General features: G+C 40.3%; 2 protein-coding genes, 1 long non-coding RNA gene and 1 other non-coding gene across 10 annotated transcripts in view; 3 read left to right on the top strand and 1 right to left on the bottom strand.

Moving 5' to 3' along the window:
• Positions 1-26,985, top strand: part of GRAMD2B (GRAM domain containing 2B) — a 122,497-nt gene extending 95,512 nt beyond the window's left edge. For 2 of the 5 annotated variants that reach the window (XM_069589533.1, XM_069589535.1), the window contains exons 3-14: positions 341-452; positions 2,737-2,803; positions 3,723-3,826; positions 7,673-7,768; positions 9,974-10,045; positions 10,158-10,238; positions 12,963-13,074; positions 13,721-13,843; positions 14,452-14,539; positions 17,414-17,518; positions 21,384-21,471; positions 25,757-26,985. In XM_069589533.1, the coding sequence (XP_069445634.1) occupies positions 341-452; positions 2,737-2,803; positions 3,723-3,826; positions 7,673-7,768; positions 9,974-10,045; positions 10,158-10,238; positions 12,963-13,074; positions 13,721-13,843; positions 14,452-14,539; positions 17,414-17,518; positions 21,384-21,471; positions 25,757-25,798 (1,090 nt within the window). In that variant the 3' untranslated portion in view covers positions 25,799-26,985. Of the gene's footprint in view, positions 1-316; positions 453-2,736; positions 2,804-3,722; positions 3,827-7,672; positions 7,769-9,973; positions 10,046-10,157; positions 10,239-12,962; positions 13,075-13,720; positions 13,844-14,448; positions 14,540-17,413; positions 17,519-21,383; positions 21,472-25,756 lie in introns of all 5 variants that reach the window. The other 3 variants (XM_069589532.1, XM_069589534.1, XM_069589536.1) reach the window with 2 other exon arrangements.
• LOC138441134 (large ribosomal subunit protein uL16-like) overlaps positions 1-27,945 on the top strand; it is a 790,661-nt gene that overhangs the window by 345,312 nt on the left and 417,404 nt on the right. The gene's annotated exons all lie outside the window — the stretch shown is intronic.
• Positions 9,544-9,670, top strand: LOC138441914 (small nucleolar RNA SNORA28). Its single transcript, XR_011257482.1, has one exon. It is a non-coding gene; the product is annotated as a small nucleolar RNA SNORA28 (small nucleolar RNA).
• Positions 11,277-27,945, bottom strand: part of LOC138440299 (uncharacterized) — a 49,979-nt gene continuing 33,310 nt past the window's right edge. For all 3 annotated transcript variants that reach the window (XR_011256983.1, XR_011256985.1, XR_011256984.1), the window contains 2 exons: positions 13,698-13,810; positions 11,277-12,614 (listed from right to left, as the gene is read on the bottom strand). This is a non-coding gene — a long non-coding RNA (uncharacterized lncRNA). The remainder of the gene's footprint in view (positions 12,615-13,697; positions 13,811-27,945) is intronic.

Raw genomic sequence — 27,945 nt, 5'->3', positions numbered from 1 at the left:
AGAGCTGCAGCTTCTATTATTGGCCTCCAGTACTACTCTGTATACTGCTTGAAGTACTTTTGAGATGATATAATTACTTTCACAGCTCGATCAATACTTCTTTCTTCCATAAGATATGATTTCTGCAGTTTGGGATGACCAGCTGCTGAAATCACCCCGTCACCCACATCACATGCTGGGTAAATGCCCTTAGAGTACTGAGTGATCATTGATATCTAGAAGAGAAAAACCAATGAAAGGCTTTGTTGTGAGCTGGCGTGATAATTAAGATGTAGTAATAAAGTTAGTGGGTAGCATAAAAAATTTCATTTTATAGACTCCCTGGATTTTCTTTCCTCAGGTCAAAATCCAGTTTCGATGGTGCCCCTTTAGCAAATGAGAAAAGCGACTGTAAAACTGAAAGCAAGAATGACTCTAAGATTGAAAGGAAAAAGTCCTCATCTTCAAGCCAGGTAATTTAGGAATGAGATGTGGATCGTCTCAGAGGGCTAAAGGGGCATTGATTTGAAGCCAGCTGGAGGAAGGAACGCAAGGGCCAGGCCTAATGCAGGTACAGATTTAGAGAACATTGGATTTCCCAGCTGACCTTCCAGCGTATGCTGAATGGTAGTGAGTCCTGCACTGTGGCCCTGTACTCTGACAAGCGCCCAGAGAGCAGGGGCCAACCCAGATTCATGTGCTTGTCTAATAATTAGCCAAGTCCAGCAGAACTGTGACATCCTTACCCTGCAGTTATAGTCTTATAAGGCATCTGTGTGAATAGAAGGCCTCCCAGGTGCACACAGAGGAGGAAAACCTGGAACAGGGTTATGATTCTTCTCCAGAAGAATATACCCAGACAGATCCGTGTCATAGAGTATGACATACTGGGGTCAACAGTTTGGGGTTTTTTGATACTTTACTCCTAAAATACTTGAATATGTGTCTCCTAACAACTAGAACAAGAAGCTGTTGACTCACCTGAGAAATTTAACTAAATAGTAAATTTATGAAAATATTACTAATGTAAAATCCATTTTCAATTTCCACAGTTGTCCTAGTGATCCATGTCTTTCAGAGGTTTTTTCCCCCGCTCTCTAGAATCCAGTTGAGCCATGCATTGCATTTGTTCTTCATGTCATGTTTAATTTAGATCAGTCCCTACCTTTTTAAAATTTGATTTTTATCCACATTTTTGAAGATTTCATGGCCCAGGAGGATATTTTTAAATCAAGCATGCAGCCAAGACTCACTATAGCCATTAACAAGAAAATCTCAGCAAAGCTCTGAGAGAACACCTAGCTGTTTAAATTTTTACTGGAGTATAGTTGATTTACAGTGTTGTGTTAGTTTCTGCTGAACAGCAATGTGAATCAGTTATACATATATCCACTTTTTTAGATGCTATTCCCAGATGGGCCATTACAGAGTATTGGCGTTTCCTATGCTATACAGTAGATCCTTATTAGTTATCTGTTTCTTTATAATAGTGTGTATATATCAATCCTAATCTCCCAATTTATGCCTCCCTCCCACCCCCACTTTCCCCACTGGTAACCGTAAGTTTTAGAACAACATCTAGCTTTAATCAGAAGGAACTTTTTGGATGCCAGACGTACTCCAAGAAGCAGCTTGAGCTAACCTACTTTATGTGAAGTGTTCATCCATGAATTAGTTGTCTCGAGGGGACTGTCTGTCATATGAATCACCTTTATGGCAAAACTAGGACCATTTATGCCATTGAGACCACTTCTAGTTTAGATAATAAATCATCAAGGGCCAATTTGTGGTATCTCTTTTCTGCTCATAAGATTCTGCCTGCTGGATGCTTTTGAAGAAGAGTGATCCTGTGGACAGAGGGCCCAGCTCTACCTCTTAGTAGATGCGTGGAGCCAGTTAAGTCCCCAGGTATCCCTGAGGCACAGGTCCCTGAACTGTGCAGTATGAACGTCAGTTCCCAGGTTATTGTGGAGCTGGGAGTGGTGTTTTGTGAATGCCCTTTACAGGCTGTAAATTGCTGTTATCATAACTGGAAACAGGTTCCTTGAAGATGAAGTGATTTGTAGCATTTCAGACTCTTGGGCCTTCTACTGCCCTGGAGAGCTAAATCTTTCTTGTGAAATCCTATTTGTCATCTACCCCAACACTGGTTAAGGAAATACTTTCACCACAGTAATAGTGATAGGGACAAACCCAGTAGCAGGTCCTGGAGATACATCACCCCCATTTAAGCCCTAGGACATCCTTCTGACGCAGGTACAGAAAACTGAGGCCCAGAGAGGTTAAGTTACTAGGGCAGGATCACATACCTCAGAAGAGGTACAGCCAAGACTTAAACTCAGGGTCATCTGATACAGAGCTTTTAACCACTACCCTCTTCTGAGAGTACTCACTGGGATCTTGAGTGCCCTGGGATTCACTGCCTGGTGAGATTTCTGTCAGTTCTACCTCATTTCTTATTACCCTCGTCCAGCCACTTCTGCAGAAGGCTGCCCACCAGCTACTTCATGATTATAGATACATGTCCAGTCATCAGGTCACTAATCTCATTGGAAAATGAAACCTTTGTGACCTCCACTGTTTTTCCCTGAAGGACTGTGTTGGAGACTATAAGATCAGGGAGAAGGAATTCCTAAAGATTCTTTATTTAAGAGTGGGGAGACTTGTTATATGATTTCAACTGAAGGTAAAATTTGCTTATGTTTGACAAGAACGCTGAGAGCAGGGACTTCTGTCTGTGTTTTGTCTTCCTTGCAGGACAAAGCAAACATGCACTTCCACAAACTGTTTCTAGATGTCCCCACGGAGGAACCCCTGAGACAGAGTAAGTTCTGACCTGCTTTGAAAAGATGCTAATTGGTTTGGGGGGTGAAAGAGTCTGGGGACTGAATCACCAAGGGGCATAGGTTTCTGAAAGTCATGACGTGACCGTAATGCTGACCTCACTCAGCTCTCACCCAGCACCTTGAGAGATAAGAGAGTAGAATGGGGAACTGACTCCCTCCATGTGATACAGAGTTATCCCAGAGGTTTCCAGAATGTCCTCGCCTTCCATATTCGTGCTAACATGCATTGTGATTGGACTGTGCTGTTTTAGGCTAACAAGACCAAGCAAGACCAGACCGGAAGAAGGCAACACAGACCTAGGTCAACAGACATGTTGACCCCTGCATTGTTCAGGGCTCAACGGTCACGCCTAAACACCCAACCCAGCACGCCATTCAGCAGCTGCTTGGCTCCACCTGGGAGCAGAGGGACCCAGGGTTCCATTCCAGCCTCCCTCAGTACACAAATGCTAAGGCAGCGTGCTGGGTTCCTGCCATTATCTCCACACAGGAAGGTGTGGGTCATGTGCTCTTCCCACAATGAGACCGTCTATTTCAAAAGAGTCATTATGACCATCCCAGGGAAGGAGGGGCAGGCAGCAGTGTCAACATTAGCACAAGGGTGACATGCCTTCCCAAACAGAGATTTTTGAAACATCGTTCTGAACTCTCATCTGCAATGACACACTTGCCTTTCTATTTTGATGTTTATACTGAAGTTTGTAAGACTTGGAATTAAAAAACAAACTCTCATCTCCATAGCTTTATTCCACTAAAGATAACTGAAAAACAGGGGAGAGATCTTTTGAGCATATGAGTGTGTTATCTCTGCCCATCCCTGAGTCATCAACAGATACACACAATTTTCATCTTAAATGGAAGTTGTAAATGATGTTATACCTGTGTATATCTTCCCAGGTTTTACGTGTGCTCTACAGAAAGAAATATTATACCAAGGGAAGCTCTTTGTCTCAGAAAACTGGATTTGTTTTCATTCCAAGGTCTTTGGAAAAGACACTAAGGTTAGTATTTTTTTTAAAAGAAAACTAACCCTGCATTTTCTTACATATTGTTAATATTAATTGTTAAATGTAACAATGTTTATAAATATTTGTGTCATTATGATACCTTTATACCAAGTTTCCTTTACTGTAGTCCCAAATACTGCAGGTTCTAAATGCCTCTGCATGAGTACTAAGTCTCTTCAGTCGTGTCTGACTCCTTGTGACCCCATGGACTGTAGCCTGCCAGGCTCTTCTGTCCATTGGATTCTCCAGGCAAGAATAATGGAGTAGGTTGCCATGCCCTTCTCGAAGGGGTCTTCCCAACCCAGGGATAGAACCAGTGTCTCTTCTGTCTCCTGCACTGGCAGGCGGGTTCTTTACCACTAGCGCCACCTGGGAAGCCCCCTAAATGCCTCTAGATGACACAAACTTCTCTTTTTCCCTAACCTGAACTCTTTTCATTCTTTTCCTTACATACATAGATCCCTTCTAAAATCCTGCCTTAAATCCTTTTTACCAAGATGTCACCAGCACACTCAAAGTTCTTCATATGGAGGGTATGCTGTAATTTGTTTCAAAGACATACATTAAACCCAAAACAGTTCTTTAAAAAAAAAATTTTACACCATATTGACACAGTTACCATGAGAAATCTAGGCAAACAGGCATATAAATAAGCTACTTATTAGAGCTCCATTTGTCACTAGTACAAAATGAGCAGGCTTTGGAGCATTTTGGTCCTGGTCTGGGAGTCACATACAATCTCCAGTAGATGTGGACTGACATCTTTTCCTTCTCACTAAATACAAATTTGGGGGAGCAGAGTCCCATGATACCTGAGCCATTAAGGAGAAGAGCCTGAAGGAGTTGGTAGTTTTCCCAGGGTACCGCCTTTTAAACAAGGCCCTTGGGAGTTTGGTGTAAGCAAGGAAAAAGCTCGTTCCTTCCCACTGCCATTCTTTCCCTTTGAGCTATGACATAGCATCACACAGTTCAGCCAGGCCACCAGAACAAGGAGGCAAAGAAACACCTGGGGTTTGCGTGACCTTGGTGAGTTTTTAATCATTCTGATTCATGATTATGAATAAGCAACTTTTATATTCATGAAGTAGCTGATTAAAAACTCCTTTTGTTTTGACTGGTAGATATGTTTTATTTAAATACTCTCCCTAAAGCTATTGGCAGTCTTATAAATAAAAGCCATGTAACAAATATGGTGGAAATTCTTTATGTTGGTGTTGAGTCAGCAGACTAGCATCAAACATGTAATTTTTATTGTATAGAGTTGTGTTGAGATAAACATAGTTTAGATTCACAGTATTATTTGAATCAGTATAATGGAAAATGATATTGAGTAATATCACACCATGTTTCTAGATTTCTGGATTATAAGCTCTTGTGCATAGAGTGGATAAGGGGACTGATTTCTGGTTCTGTGAGATAAAGATAATTCTCAGCAACAGCGAAAGCCAACACCTCTGACCAAAGCAGCAGGGCTTGAAAACTTTAGAGAACAAAGAATTAGCCTTTGTTAAGGGATGAGAAATTCACAAAGCCAGTAAGTGGTTTCAAGCTAATATTATTCTAGTAATGGTTTCAAAATCCCTCCTCTAGCTAAGAAAGTACTGATCAAAAAAAAAGGATTGACATGGTTTTTTCAAGACAAGGACACATGGGGTTGCATTTGCCTGTGCTGTATCTAATCTAAGAGGGGTGGGAAGATAAGAACCACAATCGTGACTTGCACATTCCTTCCCCACTGAGGATGGTATCATGGAAACCTGGGCTTCAGTCCTCTGGCAGAACTTGCTCCCTGCCAGCAGACCTTGGCCCAATGCAATCTAGCATGAACTAGAAGGAGTCAAACAATCTGCACCAGGAAGGGGAATTTTCTAAGCACCCTACCCTGGAGGAATGTAATAATAAAGTGTAACCTTAATTTAATCAAGACCTTTTCAGCCAGTGTGTATTTTCAGATGCTAGTAAAATTAAAGGCACGTATTGCATTCCATCTAAGCTCAAACAGAGAAATGATTCATGCTTTATTTCTCCAGTGTTATCTAGTTGTCATTTTATACTAATGAAGCAACTGATTGAAAACTCCATCTTAAGCGTGTTCCATGCCTCAGATTCTGCAAAAATCCAAATTTATAGCTCTTTTCACTGTGTATTTATGTTGCTGCTGAGAATCGAAATTAGACTCATTGTTATATTATCATCTTTCTTGGAAGATACTAAGTTCTTTTCTCCAAAGTAATCCCAGTTTATCACTTCTGAATTATTTCCCCAACTTCAAAAGTTTTGTGGGTAGAGTTCTTTGATGAAATAGCTTTCTTTCCTCTAGTGTCTAATTTAGATCAGCCCCTCTTTCTTCATAATCTTCCCATCAGGGGCGGTAGAACAACTCCATCCTGTAAGCCTCAGTATGAACAGAAATATCCTAAATTTAAGCTTAAGGAAACTACAAGTTCAGTTTTGGTCATTCAAGCTGGAAGTACTAGCGTAAGGCCCTCCTCCCCCATAACTGACCTTGTTGATTTCTTTCAGAATATATAAAGCCTTTTTACAAAATGTATGTTCACATGAGTGTGTGCACCCGTGGGCGAATTCAGGCCCTTGTGGGTGCCTCTGTTTTCGGGGATCAAAGTGATATGATCCATTTTCCTTTGAGATCAAACCTGGTTGATCTCATAAAAATCAACCAGGTTTGATTAAAATATGAGGAACATCTATTATTTGTGGCATCTGGTACATTCTGGGAGTACACTGTATAAAAAAGAACCCCTATTTTGGATCAGATTGGTTCAGATTCTATCTTTGTAACTTATTTATGACCTTGAGAAAGTCATGTGTGTTAGTCATTCAGTCATGTCCTACTCTTTGAGACCGCATGGACTATAGCCCACCAGACTCCTCTGCCCATGGAAATCTCCAGACAAGAATGCGAGAGTGGGTAGACATTCCCTTCTCCAGGAGATTCCTGACCCAGGGATCGAACCCAGGTCTCCTGCATTGCAGGCAGATTCTTTACAATCTGAGCCACCAGGAAAGCCCTGGTGAAAGTCACATACCTCTCTAAACAAACATCCTCATCTCTGAGAATATCTATATTATAGGAATGTCATAATTAAATGAAACTGTCATCTAGTGAATAGGTATTGTAATGGTAGCTGCTGTAATTGTCATTATTTCTTATTGTTTGAATCAGAAAAGAACTAAAGAGTTCTTTTATTTCACCCATCCTCTTTTATAAGAGACAGATGAATGACATTTTTATTGAGTGCTAGGTATTTTCCGTCTATTATCTCATTTAATTCACAGAAAATCCTGGGAAGTAGGTAAGACTGTCTCTGTAAGTCAGGGAACTGAGGCCAAGAAAGGACAGCTTACGAGGTTGGATAGGTCATGTAGATAGTAACAGAACTGAGAATTCAGGTCCCAGGATTCCTGTCCCCAAATGGGTCTGCTACACTAGTGCTTTCAGCCTTTTCCTCCAAGGACAGAGGAGAGCAGGGTGGTTGGAGATGAGCTCAGAGTGGGTAACCACAAGCATGTAACTTCATTAGGGTCTTAGGATCACCTTTAAAATGACTGTACATTTTGCATTCTGTTCCCATGTCTAAAGATAAATGTTTCCCACCAAACCCCTCAACAGACTCAGTGATCCACACGTATCCTCCTGCTTTGCAAACACCAGGTTGAGACCTCGGTGACACACCCATGCCACTCTTTAAGATTCCCTTTTCTTCATGGAGACTGAAGAGCTGGCTGTTGGCTTTATCTTTTCTTTTTCCTTTAACGGGAAGATTTGGAATGCTGCTCTATGGAGCCTGAACCCATGCTAACTCAGTGATTCTGTTTCAGATCTCGATTCCAGCTTTCTCAGTAACCTTGATAAAGAAAACCAAAACTGCCCTCCTGGTGCCAAACGCCCTGATTATAGCGACAGTCACAGACAGGGTGAGTACGCGTGGGCACCCTGCTTTGTCCTGCTCTGGGTCTCATTGCCTTAGGGGCCTCTTGCCAAGTACCAAGACCCTGAACCATAAATACCATGAATTGGGAGTTACTCTAGAAGACTAATTTTTAAAATCACAGCCTTCAGACATTTGTTTAGTGTGGTTTCCCCTGACAAGGTGATTTATTCTAATCATTGCCTATTTTGAATTTCCTGCTGACTTCATTATACTTACTTGACCAAGGTCCAAAAAATTAAAATTCTTTCCCACCTTCCCTTTGCCTAACATCTGTCAGGTCAGGTCAGGCTAAAGGGATATATTTCATTTCTTTATTTTTGTTTAAAACACTACCACTGCCTTGCTTACAGGGTGAGGCAGGGTGATAGGAGGAGTCCCTGAGGTGGGGCTGGCCAGTCTCCCTGTAACCTCCATTGGTGCCTCTCCAGAGCCAACCTGAAAACAAAAGTGGGGTCTGCTATTCAGGTGCAGCTTCAGGCCCAATCTAGGCCCTCTCTGCTTCCAGGTTGCCTTAACTACTCCTCTTCGATACAAAAGTTCTGGAGTTGTCATTGGCCTTGGGCTACCCCAGGCATGGACAACCTGAAATATTTGCAGTGTTTCTTTCATCTTGGCAAGAGAGAGGCAGTAGAATGGTTTGGTTACTCATTTTTCACTTGAAATTTTTTTTTTATCTTTTCCCTACTGTTTTTATGAAAGCATAAAAGCTAATTTCTAACCCTACTGAATAACTTAAAGAGGGAAGGAAAGAGAAGGGAAGAGTAAAAGAAGCTATTCGGATGAGCTAGGAAATATGCTGATACCTATTGTGAGTTTTTGGTTTTTTTTTAATACTAATGGCTAGCAAGCATCAGGTACTTCTTGCCAGATGTACACAAGATACTTTCCTTGTATGTACACATTTATTCCACACTGCCATACTATGAGGGGTAGGGACTGTTAAGAAAACAGAAACTAAGAGGCATTAAGTAATCAATTTGCCCAGTGTCACCCACTTGGTAAGTAAAGGAGCCAAAATTTGCAACTTGGTCCATCTACTGCCAGAACCCATAATGTTAACTACTTTGGAATACAGTATTTGCTTGGAAAGTATATCAAGTTCTCTCATGGGTGAGCAAGAGAGGGTAGTCACAAACTTTGGAAAGCGAGTGTAAAAAGATTGTGTGATTCGAACAGATGGAAAAAGAGTGAGCCTTTTTATTGTTAACATATGGTTGATGGTAAAATCATTTTTCCTTATGTTATTTGTCTCTCAAATGACTTGCCTAGCTCTGACTTTACTTCTTTCTCATAACTTACTTATAAGCGTCCACTAGGAGAAATCTCCGTATTTGTACAAGAAAGAATCTGGAAGTGACTTGAAAAAACATGAGCCTGTTAGAGCGGCTGGGAAATTTTCAATGGAAATCTAGGTCAGAGCAGAGACAGCAGACCCTTGGGAACTGTTAAATACCTTCTCAAAAGGAGGTGGGGAGGGGAGGGAGAGGGACTTAAAAGAGGACTTGGCAAAAACATCACGGGCCTTTCTGTGCTGTTCAGGCCTCTTTCTGACCAAGCTTGTCTGGGGCACCAAGGTTAGGGTATCAGAGCTTTCCTTTTGCTATATGTTTCTCTATTATTTAAGTTGGGTTTGAGAGTTTTGTTGCTATTGTGGGAGAACATACTCACTTTATTCTAGGAATGGAACAAAAACTCAATGTGTGGGTGAGAGGAATGAGAGTATAGACTCTGTATAGAATATAGGCTACATTGTTATGCAAGCAACACTCTGTGGCAGATAAATCAAAATTGTCTGACACAATTTGAGCTTGCTATAGCAAAAAAGTCTAACCTATTCCGGTGTTCTCTTTTCTGTGAGACTAGCCGTTACATAGACTTGAACACAGTTAAAAAAAAAATAAATAAATAAAAATAAAATAAAAAAAAATAAAAAAAAATAAAAAATAAAAAAAATAAAAAATAAAAAAAAAAATAAAAAAAAAATAAAAAAAAATTAAAAAAATAAAAAAATTAAAAAAATAAAAAAAAAATAAAAAAAAAAATAAAAAAAAAATAAAAAAAAAAAATAAAATAAAAAAAAAAAAAAGAATATAGGCTACATTGTTTGAAAAAATATAGATAGATAAAATTTTTAACTCTTACTCCTAGTCAAGCAGTATCTGTTAATAATTATAATTTTGTTTTTCAGTACATATTTGTCTCCTTACTCTCCAGAGATTCAACTTACAAACTACTGAAATCAGTGTGTGGACACTTAGAAGTGAGTATGACATCTCTGAGCCTCAGTTGCTGTCTCTCTTCTGTATGTCTTAGTTTGGGAGTTGATCTGGTTTTTCCATTTTGTAAAAATAATTTTGTTTCAATAATTTCAGAATACAGGTATTGGCAATGGTCCCAGTCCATCTTCTCTTGAAAACAGTTTCCGGGCAGACCGCCCTTCATCTCTGCCTCTGGTGAGTTGCCTACAAAATGATCAAAATGCAAAAGAAAGTGAGACTGTCCCACAATGGCACTGCTCCTTACACCATGACCAGGGTGTGGGAGGAACTTAGGACCATGGCGTCTGAGGCAGAGTTGAGGAGGGCATTTATGTCCTGAAGGAGAGAGGACCATAGGAGGTCATACACTTATTCAGGTAATTGAACAGCCATCCTGCAAAAGAAAAGAAACATGTTAGTTGGCTGACTTGGCCAGTCACAGGTCCACAAAGGTATTCCTCAAATCTTGATGGATTTATCAGTGTTGTTTAGAGGGATTCACCAATTTATTTGGGGAGGGCATGATTCAGTCCCACAAGTCATTGAACGTTTTCTGCGTTGAAGGCACCATGTTAGCATAGTATACCCATAAAGACACCAGGAAAAATCAAAACTAGTTCTTACCTTCAAAGATTTTACAGCTTAGTAGATGTTGAGGGATACCCAGAAATAACTGTGGAAGAGGAATAACTAGAAATAATTGTGGAAGAAGAAAGCTGTAATGCCCAGGTGAAAGGCAGAGAGATTCTTGGATTCCCTTAGACTTTTTGATTATAGAGTAAATCTCTAATGGGAAATAGCTCCCCCCATTTGTATAAGATTTATACCTGAGGTGGTATAATATAAGCCCAAGAAGTCCCAGCCATATTGTTCAAATGGTTATTCCCGAATTGATGATTGTTAAATGTTTTAATACCTTTGGTGAAGTGGGATGAGCCCAGAGTTTCAACATCTACACATCTTTATCTTTTTTTCAGAGCTGTTAAAAAGTACTGGGATTGAAAACATGTTCACACAAAAACCAGAATGTTCATAGCTGCATTATACATCACAGCCCAAAAGTAGAAGCAACCCTAATACCCATCAGCTGATAAATGGATAAATAAAATGTAATATATCTATATAGTGAAATATCATTTGACCATAAAAGGAAGAACTATCAATATATAATTCAACATGGATAAATCTTGAACACATTTTGCTAAGGGGAAGAAGGCAGACACAAAGGCCACATATTGTATGATTCATTTATATGAAATGTTCAGAATAGACGAATCCATGGGGACAGAAAATGCATTAGTGGTCACCAGAGGATGAAAGGAGGGAGAAATTGGAATGACTGATAATAGATAAAGAGTTTCTTTTGGTGGGGAGATGGGCATATCATGAAATAAGGCAGGGGTGATGGTTGTACAATAATGTAATTATTCTGAAAACCACTACGTTGTATACTTAAACCAGTGAATTTTATCTCAATTAAAAAAAAAAAATCTACCTTAAAAAAACAGTGAGAAATAGGATAACACACTTATGATTTGGAATCCATCGAACCTGGTTTCAAATCTTGGTTCCAGCCAGCTGAGCTATGCCATCAGGCAAGCTCTTTAATTACTCTGACTCAGCTTCTTCATCTGGTAAAATGCCAAGCTCCTTACATGGCTGTAAAGATTAAATGCAGTCATGAAATCATATTTATGGAGCTTTGCATACTGCCTGATCTATGGTAGGCATTCCATTAATACTTATTAAACTGAGGAGATTTGAATTGTTTAATTTTCTTTCCCCTATAAATTCTTGCATGAAGTTGCAATGGCTGTTGAAATGATCAAGAGACAGCTAATTGAAGGTGAAATGTTGGTAATTTGCTTGCAGGCCATGTTTCCTTTTCTTCACTTGGTCGCTAAATAAATTGTGAAAAGCTCACCTAACTGTACCTTTGCCTAATCGCTTAATTGTACTTTCACTGGCACATTTTAGTGATGCCTCTTATCTCTTCATTTCTTAAGCACTTTGGGGAACCAGTAGGGTACACAGCAAAAGCATCCCACTGTTTCCCAACTCCACACTTCTATATAACCCTTCTGTCATTTAGAAGTATGTTACTGACCCTTTTTTGATTTGTTTGAGGGAAGAAAAAAGCTAAAACTTTCCCTCAGTGTCCGGTTTGCTTAAGCCATTTTCCCTTTTCTGTTTCCAATACCTCTGTTAAAACTTAATTTGAAAAAAACCTTTCTCTGCATTTGCTGTTGTTCAGTCAGTAAGTCACATTTGACTCTTTTGTGACCCCACGGACTGCAGCACACCAGGCTTCCCTGTCCTTCACCATCTCCAGGAATTTGCTCAAACTCATGTCCATTGTGTTGATGTTGCCATCCAACCATCTCATCCTCTGTCATCCCCTTCTCCTCCTGCCTTCAATCTTTCCCAGCATCAGGGTCTTTCCCGTGGAGTCAGCGCTTCATATCAGGTGACCAGAATATTGAAGCATCAGCATCAGTCCTTCCAGTCAGTATTCAGGGTTGATTTCCTTAAGGGATTGACTAGTTTGATCTCCTTGCCTTCCAAAGGACTCTGCATTTAGAACATACATTTAGAACTTTCTAGCTACTTTTTTGCTATATATATGTATTTCAGTCACTTTTTCTCATTACAAAATGCAAATGAGATTTCTCCAGCTTTACCTGGAAGCTATTCTGTCATCAGCATTCCAGTTTTTTCCCTAGACATTTGTTGTTTCAAACAAGTTGGCCACTGTGTGTTAACAGAATTCTGACTGCCCAGAAAGTCAGTAACCAGATACTCTGATCTGTTATGGGGTAATCCTTCCTTATTTGTATTTTATAGGTCAGGTCTAAGTGAAAGGCCTACATGTTGAATAAAGGATAATGGGCCTCTTTGCATTTCATTATCTCCCTTCAGGATTTCAACGATGAATTCTCAGATCTGGATGGAGTGGTGCGGCAAAGAAGGCAAGACATGGAAGGATACAGCAGTTCTGGCTCTCAGACCCCTGAATCTGAGAACTCTCGAGGTCTGGGAGATTTTTGTTCTTTATTGAAACTTAATTCTCCATAAAACATCCTTACCTCAACCAAAAACAAAAAAACAAAACCAACCAATAAACAACACATCTTCTGCGCTTACAGTTAAAACAGGACTCTAAACAAAGGGTAGTTTGAAAGTTCAAGGGAAACGAATTGCCTATGTGGTAAAAACCCATTTGCCTTTATATGCATGTAACAAATGTCTCTGAGAATGCCCTGAGGGTCCAGTGGTTAAGGCTTCACAGTTTCACTGCAGAGGGCCCAGGTTCAATCCCTGGTTGGAGAACCAAAATCCTACAAGCTGTGTGGTGTGGGGTGGGGGTGGGGGGGAAATCATCTCTTAAATAGACATAATATTGGAGTGGTCGAAAGACAGAAAAATGCAATATTTTCTGACCTCTTCTTTATAATATTATTAATTATTATGGCCGAATGATCCCCATGAATCAGTGGGATAAGGACAAACTGCCTTTGTATCGTTTTATTTCTTATTTGCTTAAACATTGGATTTAAGATCCATTTATATTCCCGACCATTATGTATGTATTCAGGGATTGATTTGCTTTGTGGTTGATCCTATGTGTGTAAATGTACTGGAGGGAAAACTTACCCAGCCCTGTTTCATCTTGGTAGATTTCCATGTGACAGAATCCCAGACAGTTCTGAATGTCTCCAAGGGAGAAGCAAAACCAACTCGGGCAGATCCGCTTGTGAACAGGGTACCTGAGGGAAAAGCCAAGAGTCTCCCTGGGCATGGTAAGGAATGGATTATGATGGCAGGCGGGTAGTGGGGGCGTCTGCTTGTAACTTTAAAAGTCCTCATGTTTCACTTTATGACTGCCTTTCCTGTTGCCTCTCCTCCCTTCCTGCTGTGGGTCTTTGCATATTAGTTCATGTATTCACTCAACAGACAGTACCCAGTTCTGTGCTTTACTGTAAGGGATGCAAAGATGAATAGTTTCTGTAGAGGACCTTTCATCATTCTGAATACATTGAGTCTATGATTCAAAAATTACCCATAAAACTAAATTATTTAATTATTATTTACTGATTCTTATCATAACTGGTCACCGGTTGTCCTGGTAGGAGATCAGGGCTGGGGTCTGTATTCACCAGTCACTCACTGTATCCCAAGCCTTGGCACAGAGAAGGCTCTCAACAAATATGTATTGAATGAAACATGTGGGAAGGAATTGTAACCACTGATTGAAATGAAAACTGGAAGGCTTCAGATAGTATTTTCTCTGATTCCTACTGCCTGGAAATAATTCTGTCTCTCAAGTACTTCTTCCCTATAGGGATACTGCTGCATGAAGAAGATATGTTATCACTTTAAAACATATATTTTGTTTTCCATTCAGCAGGTCAGTCAGAAACCACTGGACTCATACCCAGAGTAAAGTCTGAGAAATGTCCAACTCTCCACCATATTCTTATATTCTATGCAGTTGTGTAAGTAAATGTATTTACTGTGAATGACTTAAGACTTATATATTACTGTTAATGAATGACTTAAGAAAATGATTCATTTCACTAAAGGAAAAATCTCTTCACGTTGTCGAGAGCCATGAATCTCTAATGCCTCTAATGTGACCCAGATCTTTCCAGGGGCAATTTTCATCTCCTACTTCAACATTTTTTCCTTAAACTTAGGTCACATTTTCATATTCACCCTTTTTTATTTAAATAAATAGTGGAGAAGGGAAGAAAGAAGAGCAAAATATGCCAGATCCAGCAGAGGACTAAGTTCTGAGTAGATACTCTTAGTAGAGAAATTGTTGCCTGAAATATGACGCATCTTTGTTCTTGTTTATTTTTTTGTCTATCTAATGTCCTCTGGTTAGAAATCAAAACAACTTTAAAATGTCATCCCCTTAAAATTGGACAGCTACAAGTAAATCAATGAAGTTAGAACACACCATCTCACCATACACAAAACGAAACTCAAAATAGCTTAAAGACTTAAACATAAAACATGACACCATAAAACTCCTAGAATAAAACATGGGCAAAACATCCTTAGCAATGTTTACTTAGGTCAGTCTCCCAAGGCAATAGAAATAATAACAAAAATAAACAAATAGGACCTAGTCAAAGTTTTACAAGCTTTTGCACAGCAAAGGAAACTGTAAACAAAATTAAAACCCACAGATTGGGCAAAAGTATTTACAAATGATGTGACCAACAAGGGCTTAATTTCCAAAATATACAAACAGTTCATCCAACCCGACAACAACAAAAACACAACCAATTGGTAAAGAGGCAGAAGACCTAAATAGATGGTTCTCCAAAGAAGAGCTACATATGGCCAAGAGGCACATGAAAAGGTGTTCAGCACTGCTAATTATTAGAAAATTGCAATGCAAAACTACACTGAGGTGCCACCTCACAGCAGTCAGGATGGCCATTGTTAAAAAGCCCAGAAATGCTGGAGAGTGTGAAGAAAGGGAGCCCTGCTACACTGTTCGCGGGAATGTAAACTGATGTTACCACTGTGGAAAACAGTATGGAGTTTCCTCTGAAAACTGAAAAGAGAACTACCATGTGATCCGGCAGTCCCATTCGTGGGCATATCTCCAGACGAAACTATAATTCAAAAAGACACATGCACTCCCATGCTCATAGCACTATTCACAGTAGCCAGGACATGGAAGCAACCTAAATGTCCATCAACAGGTGAATGTATAAAGATATGGTGTGGGTATATATATATATATATATATATATGCAATGGAATGATTCTCAGCCATAAAAAAGAATTAAATAATGCCATTTGCAGCAACATGGATGTAACTAGAGATTATCATACTAAGTAAGCCAGAAAGACAAATATCATTCTGCTATCATTTAAATGCAGAATCTAAAATACTACACGAATGAACCTATCTGTGAAATAGAAACAGACTCATGGACACAGGGAGAAGGCAACGGCACCCCACTCCAGTACTCTTGCCTGGAAAACCCCATGGATGGAGGAGCCTGGTGGGTTGTAGTCCATGGGGTCGCACAGAGCCAGACACGACTGAGCAACTTCACTTTCACTTTTCACTTTCCTGCATTGGAGAAGGAAATGACAACCCACTCCAGTGTTCTTGCCTGGGGAATCCCAGCGACGGGAGAGCCTGGTGGGCTGCCATCTATTGGGTCGCACAGAGTCGGACACGACTGAGGCAACTTAGCAGCAGCAGCAGCACCATGAACACAGAGAACAGACTGGTAGTTTCCGAGAGAGAGGGTGGGGGGATGAAGTGGGAGGTTGGGGTTAGCAGATGCAAATTATATATAGTTATAAAATATAATTGTATAGGAGAAACAACAAAGTCCTACTGTATGGGACAGAGAACTATATTCAATATCCTATGATAAACAACAGGATAATAGAAAAGAGTGTTTAAAAAATCAAAAATATTTTTAAAGAATATTAAAAAATAGTATTAAAGACTGTTTCTAAAAATATAAATAAATGTATAACAATCACTTTGCTGTACAGCAGTAATTAACACAACACTGTAAATCAACTGTACTTCAATTTTTAGAAAAGTAATCCCCTTCAATAAAACTTAGGCATTGACTTTTTTTTAACTTCCCCCTCAGCTTTCACTCTGTAACCAGTTCTTCTGAAAATAGCCTGACCCAGTTCTAGGCTGTTCCTCACAACCGAGGAGGATGTGCCCAGTTTGGTTTTCAGATAAAGCAGGGAATTTGTGAGTCACAAAACCAGATACTCACTGGCCAGGACTTCCGACAGTATCTGGTGGGAGGAGGAGCCCCAGCTTGACAATCTACATTGGCTGGCTTTGAATAAGACTCCTAAATGGCCATTATTTGTAAATTGAGGGTCTAGAGAATTTAATCAGAGAAGGCAATGGCACCCCACTCCAGTACTCTTGCCTGGAAAATCCCATGGACAGAGGAGCCTGGAAGGCTACAGTCCATGGGGTCGCTGAAGGTCGGACATGACTGAGTGACTTCACTTTCACTTTTCACTTTCATGCACTGGAGAAGGAAATGGCAACCCACTCCAGTGTCTTGCCTGGAGAATCCCAGGACCGGGGGAGCCTGGTGGGCTGCTGTCTGTGGGGTCTCACAGATCGGACACGACTGAAGCGACTTAGCAGCAGCAGCAGAGAATTTAATATCTTAGTTATAAAGTTTGGTGCAAGCATCAGTCTGTTAAAAAAAATGACCTTTTTAAAGTCTCTGTAGCCAAGTTATTTTGGTAAATACCTTGCCTCAAAGGTACAGAGTTCATATTTATTGCTTTAGGAACATCAATCAGGCCCTGGTCATTAACCTATTGATGATTTCTCTTTTATCCCTTTCCAGTGTTTGTGCACTGATCATCTCAACCTTCTACATGAGATACAGAATTAATACTCTGGAGGAGCAGCTGGGGTCACTAACCTCCATTGTGGACACCCATCAGACTGAGTAAGTCAGTTCCCTCCAGTGCCGTCTTCTGCTTGCCTTTGACATTGGTATAATGTTTGACCTGAGCATGGCATCCTTCTGGCAAGCATTAATTGAGGGTACATTCTGTATGAGACGTTTTGCTAAGTGTACATGTAGAAAAAATAAAGAGGTAGGTGGGCCCTGGAGAAAAAAATGAATGACCTGACTCTGCATGTTTTTGAGTTGCTACAGTGTTGCCAGCAAGAAGGCAAGAAACAAGCCTAATTTTACATTATCTTGTTCTCTTAGACTAAGCTCCATTGTGACCTTGGCCCGTTTATTAAAATATTCAAGTTTTCTTTGTAAAATGGCAGTGAGTCAAGTCATTCATAAAAAAGAAACAATTCAAGTAACAGCACATTTCATCATTTATAGCTCTTTATAGAAACTCACTTATTTACAAAACTCTTGACCACTATGAAGATCCATGTGACCAGTAATTAGCTGAATGTGTCTGTAAAGATTTTCTACCACAGTATTTTTAATAGGCCCCAACTAATTAAATCTACTGACATAGCGGTCTTTCCTATAAACCCATTTACATGAGGATTTTGACACATTCCCTAAAAACCAAAATAAAAGCATACTGCTAGCTGAAGTTTTAAAAGTAGAGATATTTCTTTGTAGAGTATGTACCATGTGCTAGGGACACTGTTGCAATAGACCCTTTCACACACCAACAATGTTCTCTCATTATATCTTCACCATAACCCTAAAAGATAGATGTTATTCCCTCCTTTACAGATGAGAAAATTGAGACTCAGAGAAATAGTTTGTTAAAAAAAAAAAACAAACAGAATCAGGATTCAGGTCTATATGACCATAGAAACTTAGTCTACCAGAGGTTCCTTGCATGTAAGGAATAGCTGAGAAGTGAGTCAGTGTATTTTCATTGTGTATCAGAATCATCTGGACAGCTTATTAAAATAGACTATAAGGCCCATTCTCCAAGCTTCTGGTGCTGGTCTGGGGTCTACACTTCAAGAACTATTATGCTATACCATTCTGGGGCCTTTCTTGACACTCTTAACAGTTACTTAAAAGTTTTGTTCTATGGCTTATGTGTATGCTGTTACACAGATTATTTTTGTATCATGAACATACATTTGAGCCAATAATAAGAAGTCTAATAAATGGTTTGGGATAGATTTATACCCTGCCCTTACTCTCTCCCATGTTGTTCAGAATGTTAATAATACACCTAGAGCTAGGAGGTGACTCTACATTAATGTAAACTATTAGTATTAGTTCACTATCATGTAAGTGACATAAGTGATTTTATTAGGGAAATTTACCTCCTGTCATGTCATCATTTAATTAACTTGGTGACAATGAGGGGGAAATTCTATTAATGAAAGTCAAATGGAATATTTATTCTACTATTTAGATAGTCAACCCAAGAGGAGGTAACAGTCTGAAAAACAATCATTTAAAAGGAAAATCACAGAGGTCAGGGACCTCATATGACATGAGGTCAGGGAACATCTATGATGGGAAAGTCTGTTAATAGAGTAATTTAACAGAACCTGAATTTCCTCTGTATCTTTCTTCATCCAGGGTCATCCATCCATGCTGCCCAGGTAGCTAAATCCACACTTGTAATCTGCTTTCATTGGTACAGAATCATTTTTTAAATATATACATTGTACTAGCTTTGTTAGTGGGTTCACAGCCTGTGGACTGTCAGAATTTCATGTGGATAAGTCAGTACCTTGAGTCTCAGATCCCTCGTTTAGAGACCAAAAGATTTCACCAGGTACTTCCCTGCTGGTCCAGTGGCTAACACTCCACACTCCCGATGCAGGGGACCAGATTCAGTCCCTAGTCAAGGAACTAGATCCCACATGCTGCAACTAAGACCCAGTGCAGCCAAATAAATTCTTTTTTAAGATTTAAACTCAGTTTCCTTTCTGGGATATAAGACTTTGACACTATGGATCAAGGTTAAAGAAAAAACTATTTCACCTCTGCTCAATGAGAAACATGTTTGCTTTCTTAACATTTAGATACTCATCAATAAGTTACCAAGTATCTATGGCTCAAAAATGGATCCTATGTAAAATAAACTAGACCAGTTAGTGCCATCTAGAAACTTCACAGCTTATAACAAGCACATGAAAAGATGCTCAACATCACACATTATTAGAGAAATGCAAATCAAAACACAATGAGCCATCACCTCACACCAGTCAGAATGGCCATCATCAAAAAGTCTACAAATAATAAATGGTGGAGAGGGTGTGGAGAAGAGGGAACACTCTTTCATTGTTGGTGGGAATGTAAGTTGATACAGCCATTATGGAAGACGGTATGGCGATTCTTTAAAACACTAGGAGTAAAACCACTATGTGACCCAGCATCCCCACTCCTAGGCATATACCCTGAGCAAACCAAAATTGAAAAAGACACATGTATCCCATTGTTCATTGCAGCACTGTTTACAATAGCTAGAACATGAAAGCAACCTAGATGTCCATCAACAGATGAATAGGTAAAGAATTGTGGTCCATATACACAATGGAATATTACTCAGCCATAAAAAGGAATGCATTTGAGTCAGTTCTAATGAGGTGGATGAACCTAGAGCCTATTATACAGAGAAGTAAGTCAGAAAGATAAAGATAAATATCATATTCTACACAAATATACGGAAGCTAGAAAAATGGTACTGAAAAATTTATTTACAGGGCAGCAATAGAGAAACAGACACAGAGAATAGACATGGGGACATGGGGAGAGGGGAGGAGAGGGTGAGATGTATGGAAAGAGTCACATGGAAACATATTACCATATGTAAATAGGTAGCCAACGGGAATTTGCTTTATGGCTCAGGAAACTCAAACAGGGGCTCTGTATCAGCCTAGAGGGGTGGGGTAGGGAGGGAGGGGGATATATGTATACCTATGGCTGATTCATGTTGAGGTTTGAACTATACTTAAAAAAAAAAAAACTTCACAGCTTAAATTAAATTACAACCAAGAAACAGAGGAGAACAAACCATGGTGCTTGACCTTAACATGAAAATCTGATCGGTGGTTTTTGAGCAGCTCTCCAGGAAAATGTATACATATCTCTAAATGTCCTACAGTGTTAGCTGGTATAGGACCCCAGTGGACCCCAGAGTAAGAGCCCATTTCTTTAATACTCAAGTGGTTAATAGTGAATACATCAGTTATATTACTGACAAGGGCAATTACATTTATATGGCAGGTCTCAAGGAAGGAAATACAGAAGTCACATACATCAACAGAAATTTGGTTAAAGACAGGCTCCTCTGTCCATGGAATTCTTCAGGCAAGAACACTGGAGTGGGTTGCCATTCCCTTCTCCAGGGGATCTTCCCAACCCAGGGATCGAACCTGGGTCTGTTGCATTGCAGGCAGATTCTTTACTGTTTGAACCACCAGGGAAGCCCAAACATTATGAAAGTTCTAGTGTAAATGATTGCTTCTCCCATAAACAGTACGAATATGACTGAGAAAAGCAATACTCCTTAAAAATGCATGCCATCATGGACAGACAGAAGGTATCAGCAGTTAATAAAAGGAGTCTAAGAAACCACATGCTTGAGAATAATTGATTCTTGTTTGGAAGCCAAGGTACAACACAGCCACTTAGATAAAAATAGCTTAAGAGATTTCCAGCTGATCTTTGTAGAATTAGTCTCCTAAACATCTAGTCTGGAGTTGTGCAGTACTTTAAGGCCTTTCTGATGTTTGCAGGTTAAATGCACACTGTCTTCTATTATAACCTAGTTTTCTGTTCAAATAAATTTAAAATGTGTTCATTCCACTTGTTTCTTTGCCATTCCTGCCCACAGTAATTTTTCTCTTGGTTCTTACAGACAGACAGCACCATCTGGCCTGGGGTCACAGTTAAATGTGGAGGCCCTGTGTCAAGAGCTTACAGCTAACATAATGCGATTAGAAAAGGTGAGTGCTTTCTTTCCTGTGTTGGGGCAGTCACTGTGCTTACTGCCTCAGTCAGTCTGTTCAGTCACTCAGTCATATCCAACGCTTTGTGACCCCATGGACGGCACCACGCCAGGCCACCGTGTGCATCATCAACTCCCAGAGCTTACTCAAACTCATGTCCATTGAGTCAGTGATGCCATCCAACCATCTTATCCTCTGTCGTCCCCTTCTCCTCTCACACTCAATCTTTCCCAGCATCAGAGTCTTTTCAAATGAGTCAGCTCTTCACATCAGGTGGCCAAAGTATTGGAGTTTCAGCTTCAGAATCAGTCCTTCCAATGAATATTCAGGACTGATTTCCTTTAGAATGGACTGGTTGGATCTCCTTGCAGTCCAAGGGATTCTCAAGAGTCTTCTCCAACACCACAGTTCAAAAGCATCAATTCTTCGATGTTCAGCTTTCTTCACAGTCCAACTCTCACATCCATACATGACTGCTGGAAAAACCATAGCCTTTACTAGACAGACCTTTGTTGGCAAAGTAATGTCTCTGCTTTTTAATATGCTGTCTAGGTTGGTCTTATTGCCTGGTGACAGTTTTTATGCTAAGATTCCTATGAACAATGTGTGCAGCTTATGACTATTTATAATGTCAACACATGCATTTTGACCCTGAATCCTCTCTTTCCTGCCTCTGCTTTGGGACACAGGTTTATGTTGGTACTATAGGCCCCCTACCACCGTAGGGCAGGGGTTACACACACATGGGTGTGCAACAGGCCATTGAAATGGCTAAACCTCGCCAAGGGATTTTCCACAAAGAAACAGGTTTCACCTCATTTTCCCTGCTATTAATAGTAGATTTTGTGGTTTTCCTCTTGGTTAGAAATTATCCTCTTGTCCTAGGCCCCAAGGATAAGTGATACCTGACATGGAGCTCCAGGGAGGGACACTGTAGGGGGAGTGTCCTGACCAGAGAGGTGGAGCCCCAGCTCCACCCAGGCTGGCTGTCACCATTCATAAAATATTTGCATTCAGTCTCTGTAGATGTCATTGTTTCCATCTGACAAAATGATCAAAGTTTCAAGTTAACTTACTTAAGGAGGCAGAGCCAGAAAGTTGACAGAGCTAGAATTTGAGCCAGGTCTGACTCCCACATTTGTCCTGAGAAGTCCTCTGCTTTACTGCTCCCCAAAAAGCCAACCTTCTGCTTGGGGATAAGGTCACTGAAGAGTGAGGCAACCAGGAGAAGATGGTAGGGAGCCAGAAATACCCTGAAGTTAATTTAAACCTTGTTAACATTTCTTATCTCTCCATTTACCATGTCTGTCCCTTCCCATCTGATGCTTTGTTTTGATCCTTATCTCAGGAAAGGTTTAGTGAATTATTCAGTTCTAATTGCTGCCACAAATGCTTGGTATTTGGTGGATTTCCATAATAGTACAGTTATGCTTACTTGGGAAGAAACATAAAACACAGACAAGTCAAATTAAGTTTGTCCTGTGATACCAAATGGTATCTAGCACTTAACCACTTAAGTATGGAGAGCAAAGGAGTCCACAGGTTTCTATTCTAAACCAAGGCATGACAGATAATTCCCACTGAACCACTGTATCAGTGGGCAGACTCAGACATTTTCTCTTTGCGATGCATAATCAAGCTAGAGAAGGTATGGAGTAGCAACCAGAACTGTTTTCCTTTCTAAAACATTAGTTGCTAGAATTGAAGATAAAATTTCTTTGATGAAATGCTTAGACATGTTTAGAGCTTCCCTCATAGCTCAGTTGGTAAAGAATCTGTCTGCAATGCAGGAGACCCCAGTTCAATTCCTGGGTTGGGAACATCTGCTGGAGAAGCAATAGGCTACCCACTCCAGTATTCTTGGGCTTCCCCTGTGGTTCAGCTGGTTAAGAATCTGCCTGCAATGCAGAAGACCTGGGTTTGATCCCTGGGTTGGGAAGATCCCTTGGACAAGGGAAAAGCTACCCACTCCAAAATTCTGGCCTGGAGAATTCCATGGACTATATCGCAAAGAGTTGGACATGACTGAGTGACTTTCACTTTAGACATGTTTGACTTCCATGCTGACCTGGAGAATGGAGAGGTAATTTTCTCTTTTGTTCATGCTGGCACATGGTGATGTTCTTTGGACTGGGAAGCATGCAGAACCCAGCCACCCTCTTGTGCATTTCTTCCCATTCTCCTGTGGATCGTGGCAGGGACAACACTTTCTGTAATGAGGGACAGGAAAGCAGGAGAGACAGCTGGTCACGTCTTGCGCAGAACCCAGCCTCTCGGCTAGGGTGCCAACATAAACCTGTGTCCCAAAGCAGAAGCGGGAAAGAGGGGATTTAGAGTCAAAATGCATGTGTTGACTTAGTTGCACACATTGCTCATAGGAGTCTTGGCATAAAAACAGTCACCAGGGCACACCTGTGTGCTTGTTACTCAGGCTGTACCCCCCAGCCCCACCCTCCCCAGAGGCAGGCTGGTGATGACACAGCAGTGCATGGCGGAGGTGGAGCAGCTATGGGGAGGTAGGAGCCACGTCTCAGCTGTTTCTACTCCACACCAGCAACTCTCTTTTATTCTCCTGCAGGGATTGGTCATGTCTCGGCCTCCTGATCTGCCCGCTTATATCTTACCCATTTCTGTTCATGGCATCACTGCCCTTTCAGTCATTCTTATGGGAAATTGAAGGATATTTTAACTCCTTCCTCCCTTTTTGCTTGCACAAGGCTTTGTTCACTAATTAGTCTATCTTCAAATGTCTCCTCAGATTCTCTAATGTAGACCATCTTAGGCCATTCTGGCCCCCTCCCACCTCCTAGACTGAGTGTGAAGTCAGATCTCATGGTTTATATTTACGTTTTCCTGATTAATACTGTGGTTGAACATCATTTCATATATATTCTTCTTATGGATTTCCTTTTGTAAACTGCCCATTTATCTCCTTTGTTTTACTTTTGGGGTTTTTGTCTTTGTAGGCATTTTAAATATTTTGTATATCAGTTTTTTGGGGTTTTTTTAATCATTTCTTTTTCTCCCTTCCCACTCCTGCTTGTCCATTTATCTTTGGTCCGATGGGATAGGTAGGGAAGATGTGAAGTAATAATATGGGGAATGAAGGCAGTGCCCTCTACAGGTAAAGAAGTAAATACCTATTTTCTTAGCACTGGAAGTGGCATTAATGTCAGAGCAGTACCCACTCCAGTATTCTTGCCTGGAGAGTCCTGTGGACAGAGGAGCCTTGTGGGCTGCTGTCTGTAGGGTCGCACAAAGTCGGACACGACTGAACCGACTTAGCATGCATGCATGCATTGGAGAAGGAAAAGGCAACCCAGTCCAGTGTTCTTGCCTGGAGAATCCCAGGGATGGAGGAGCCTGGTGGGCTGCCGTCTATGGGGTCACACAGAGTCAGACATGACTGAAATGACTTAGAAGCAGCAGCAGGGCAGAAGAAAAAGCATAAACTTTTTTATGGAGTCAGATATCTGTTCTTTTCCCTACTGTGCCACCTACTGTGTGACTAGTCTTGTTATATAGTGTCTCAGGCCCTTACCTTCGCGTAGAAAACCTGCCTCTGTGTGTGAACATGTGTGTGGACATGTGTGTGGTTAAGGCGAGCATACATGAAGTTCCTGGGACATACTTTTTCAACCTCTTCCTCTCCATTTACTCTGTGGATACCAGTAGGACATCACAGAATATTCTTGCAAATGAAGACTATGTTCTCTTTCTCTTGTTCCACAGAGTTCCCTATTCCCTTCACAGTATTGATCCTTAAAAACACCCTGCTCTGGATTCTTTCAAATTCATTTACCCAAACATTTACTAAACCCATTTTCAATGCCCAACACTATCCTGGGCTTGAGATCCACAGATCGTCAGTGTCCTGTGAAATTCTGTCTTCTGGGAAATGTTATATTGTGGTGTTTGTCCGATTCAGACCATCACATGGGCTTTGTCAAGGACAGTTTCCCATTGCCTCTGAATGCATTTGGGTCACACCTGGTGTTGCCAAGGTTTTTGTTCTATTTCTCTTAGTCTCTACTGACATTGTCATCTTTGTGCCATTCTTTCACTTTTTGCCCTATCTTTTTTCATTTTGAAGTGGACTGTCAAACAGTTTTTGTGCCATGATAATGCATTTATTTGCCTGATCTAAATTTAACCCATGTGTAGCTTTTAATTCAAGGTAGAAGAGATTAATCTCAAGCATTATATGAACCATAGCAAATACGCCGTTACTGTATACTCCCCTCTATGGAATAACAGGAGCTTTTCTCTCTATTATTTCAAGATACAAAACAACTTACAAAAGCTGCTTGAGAATGGTGACTGAAGCTCGAGCCACGCCATACCTCGCACTTCCCTTCAAGTAGGTGCTCCCAGGGTGTTCTGGTGGAGTGCTCCCTGCCGGCCAGAGGAGCTAGCAGGCGGGCAGCCTCTCTTGCCCTTGGAGGTCTCAGGCTCAGGAAAGGGGGGAATGGGGAATAATTCTGGTTCCTGTGCAATAAAAGTTGACCTCGACTCTCTGAGGAAGTTTTCAGTGCTGCTGCCTGAAGAAAACAGACCCGTCTCTGGAGGTCTCCAGAAGGGCCCGGCGGACACTTGGATGATTGTGGTTCAGCAGATTATTGTGACTGTCAGCAAATATATTCCACTCCAGCCTTTTCAGCCCTGCCCATCAGCCTTTTCTCTCATGTATCCACCCCTGCCTTAACCAGCCTTCAACGGAAGGGATATATCATGTGCCAACCAACTTGATACGGTCCCTTAAAGAATTTGCCATGACTTTCAAAAGGGCAAAAAAAAAAAAAAACTCTGATGGACAAACTTGCTTCAAACAAGTAACATTTGAGTTTTGGGGTTCTTTCCCTTTCTGATGTTATGTTCTGGTTTAAGTTACGTGTGTATCTTAACTTCTCAGCCACGTATTGGCAAGAAAATCAGGCAAAGCTGATTGAACTATCCCATTTAATGTTTTATTTTGTTCCTCTCATTAATACTTAACAGGATTCTCACCCACCCCATGTCAAGAATCTGTGAGACTTGAGACTAAAGTACTAAGTTTAAACTAAGACTTTGAAACCAAAACTAATCTTTAAACCAAAAAATATAATAGTGATTTGATACTGGATGGAAGATACTGCATTTTTAAGATTGTAGGTGGACTGTGTTTGTTTCAAAACAGGATGTCTATAATTAATGGTGAAACCCATCAGCATGATGATAGCATGCTTTTCTCTTTTGCTGACTAAAATATATAACTGGTGGTTTGCTAACTTCTATTTACCATATGGGTTGGCTGGTTTTTATTAATAATTATTTAGGCACCCTAAGATTTGTTAATATAAAAGATATTCTGTTTGTCTATAATGCATTTTATAATCATTTCTATGAAATGTATTTTGTTTAATCAGATAAGCTAATAAGTGAATTGGCTACATCATTTGTGTTTGTTAGCCTACTGGACAGGGATTGCGCCTGGTGCACCCCTGGCTTTTAATAAATACTCATTGGTTTAAATACCTTGCTAACACTGTCTTTTGTCAGTCTGAATTCTTGTAACTAAGACTTTTTAACTGCTTTTTAACTGCTTCTCATCTCTCTCTACTACTTCCAACTCACCCATACTCCTTTCCTCCCTAGTATTCACTTGCAAAACAATGGATTTAAGTTCGTGTGTTACAACAATATGGGGAAAGAAAATGAACTTTGTTATCAGAACATCAATGCATGAGTCCTAGGTCCTCATTTTTGAATTATGTGACTATAAGCAAGATATTTGGTTATTTTCCCCCGTTTTGATGAGGATAAAAGTACCAAGGGAAAGTGTCATTGTGAGAATTAAATGTGATGATCTTTCTAAAGCTGATGGCCTTGTAGGGCAAGAAGTATACTCTTTTAGTAGGAACCGTATTCATTTTTTTCTTAAAATGTTTGCATATCTGACAGTCCGGCTTTATCAAAGTTCTACGTCAGTGTTTTATAGTTAAAACCATTAAAGATTCAAGAGTGTCAGCCACCTGTGGAGAGAAATTTTGCAACTGTGTAAGGAGCCTTTAAAAGTTATTTCACTAAATTAGTAAGGCTATCCAGGAATTTATCCCAAAACAATAAGAGATTTCCTCAAAAATGTACATACAAGAATATTCTTTGAAGCCTCAAGGGCAGAACATTAGTGATATCTACTGAATAGTAGCAGAGCACTTAAATTATATCACTGTTTAGAGTGGCACTGTCAAAAATTGGCATAGAAAATAGCATTTTAAAAGGTAAGCATTTTGGAGATAATGTAGAGATAAGAGAACTCTCCTACACTGTTGGTGGGAATGAAGATTGGTGCAGTCACTATGGAAAACAGTATGGAGATTCCTCAAAACACTAGAGCTACCATATGATCCAGAAATCTGTCTCCTGGGCATATATCCAGACAAAACTCTAATCCAAAAAGATACATGCACCCCTATGTTCGTAGCAGCACCA

This window comes from Ovis canadensis, chromosome 5, assembly GCF_042477335.2.
Source record: "Ovis canadensis isolate MfBH-ARS-UI-01 breed Bighorn chromosome 5, ARS-UI_OviCan_v2, whole genome shotgun sequence".
Taxonomy (NCBI): Eukaryota; Metazoa; Chordata; class Mammalia; order Artiodactyla; family Bovidae; genus Ovis; species Ovis canadensis.
The sequence above is the reverse complement of the archived record's forward strand: the minus strand, read 5'-3'. Positions and strand labels throughout refer to the sequence as shown.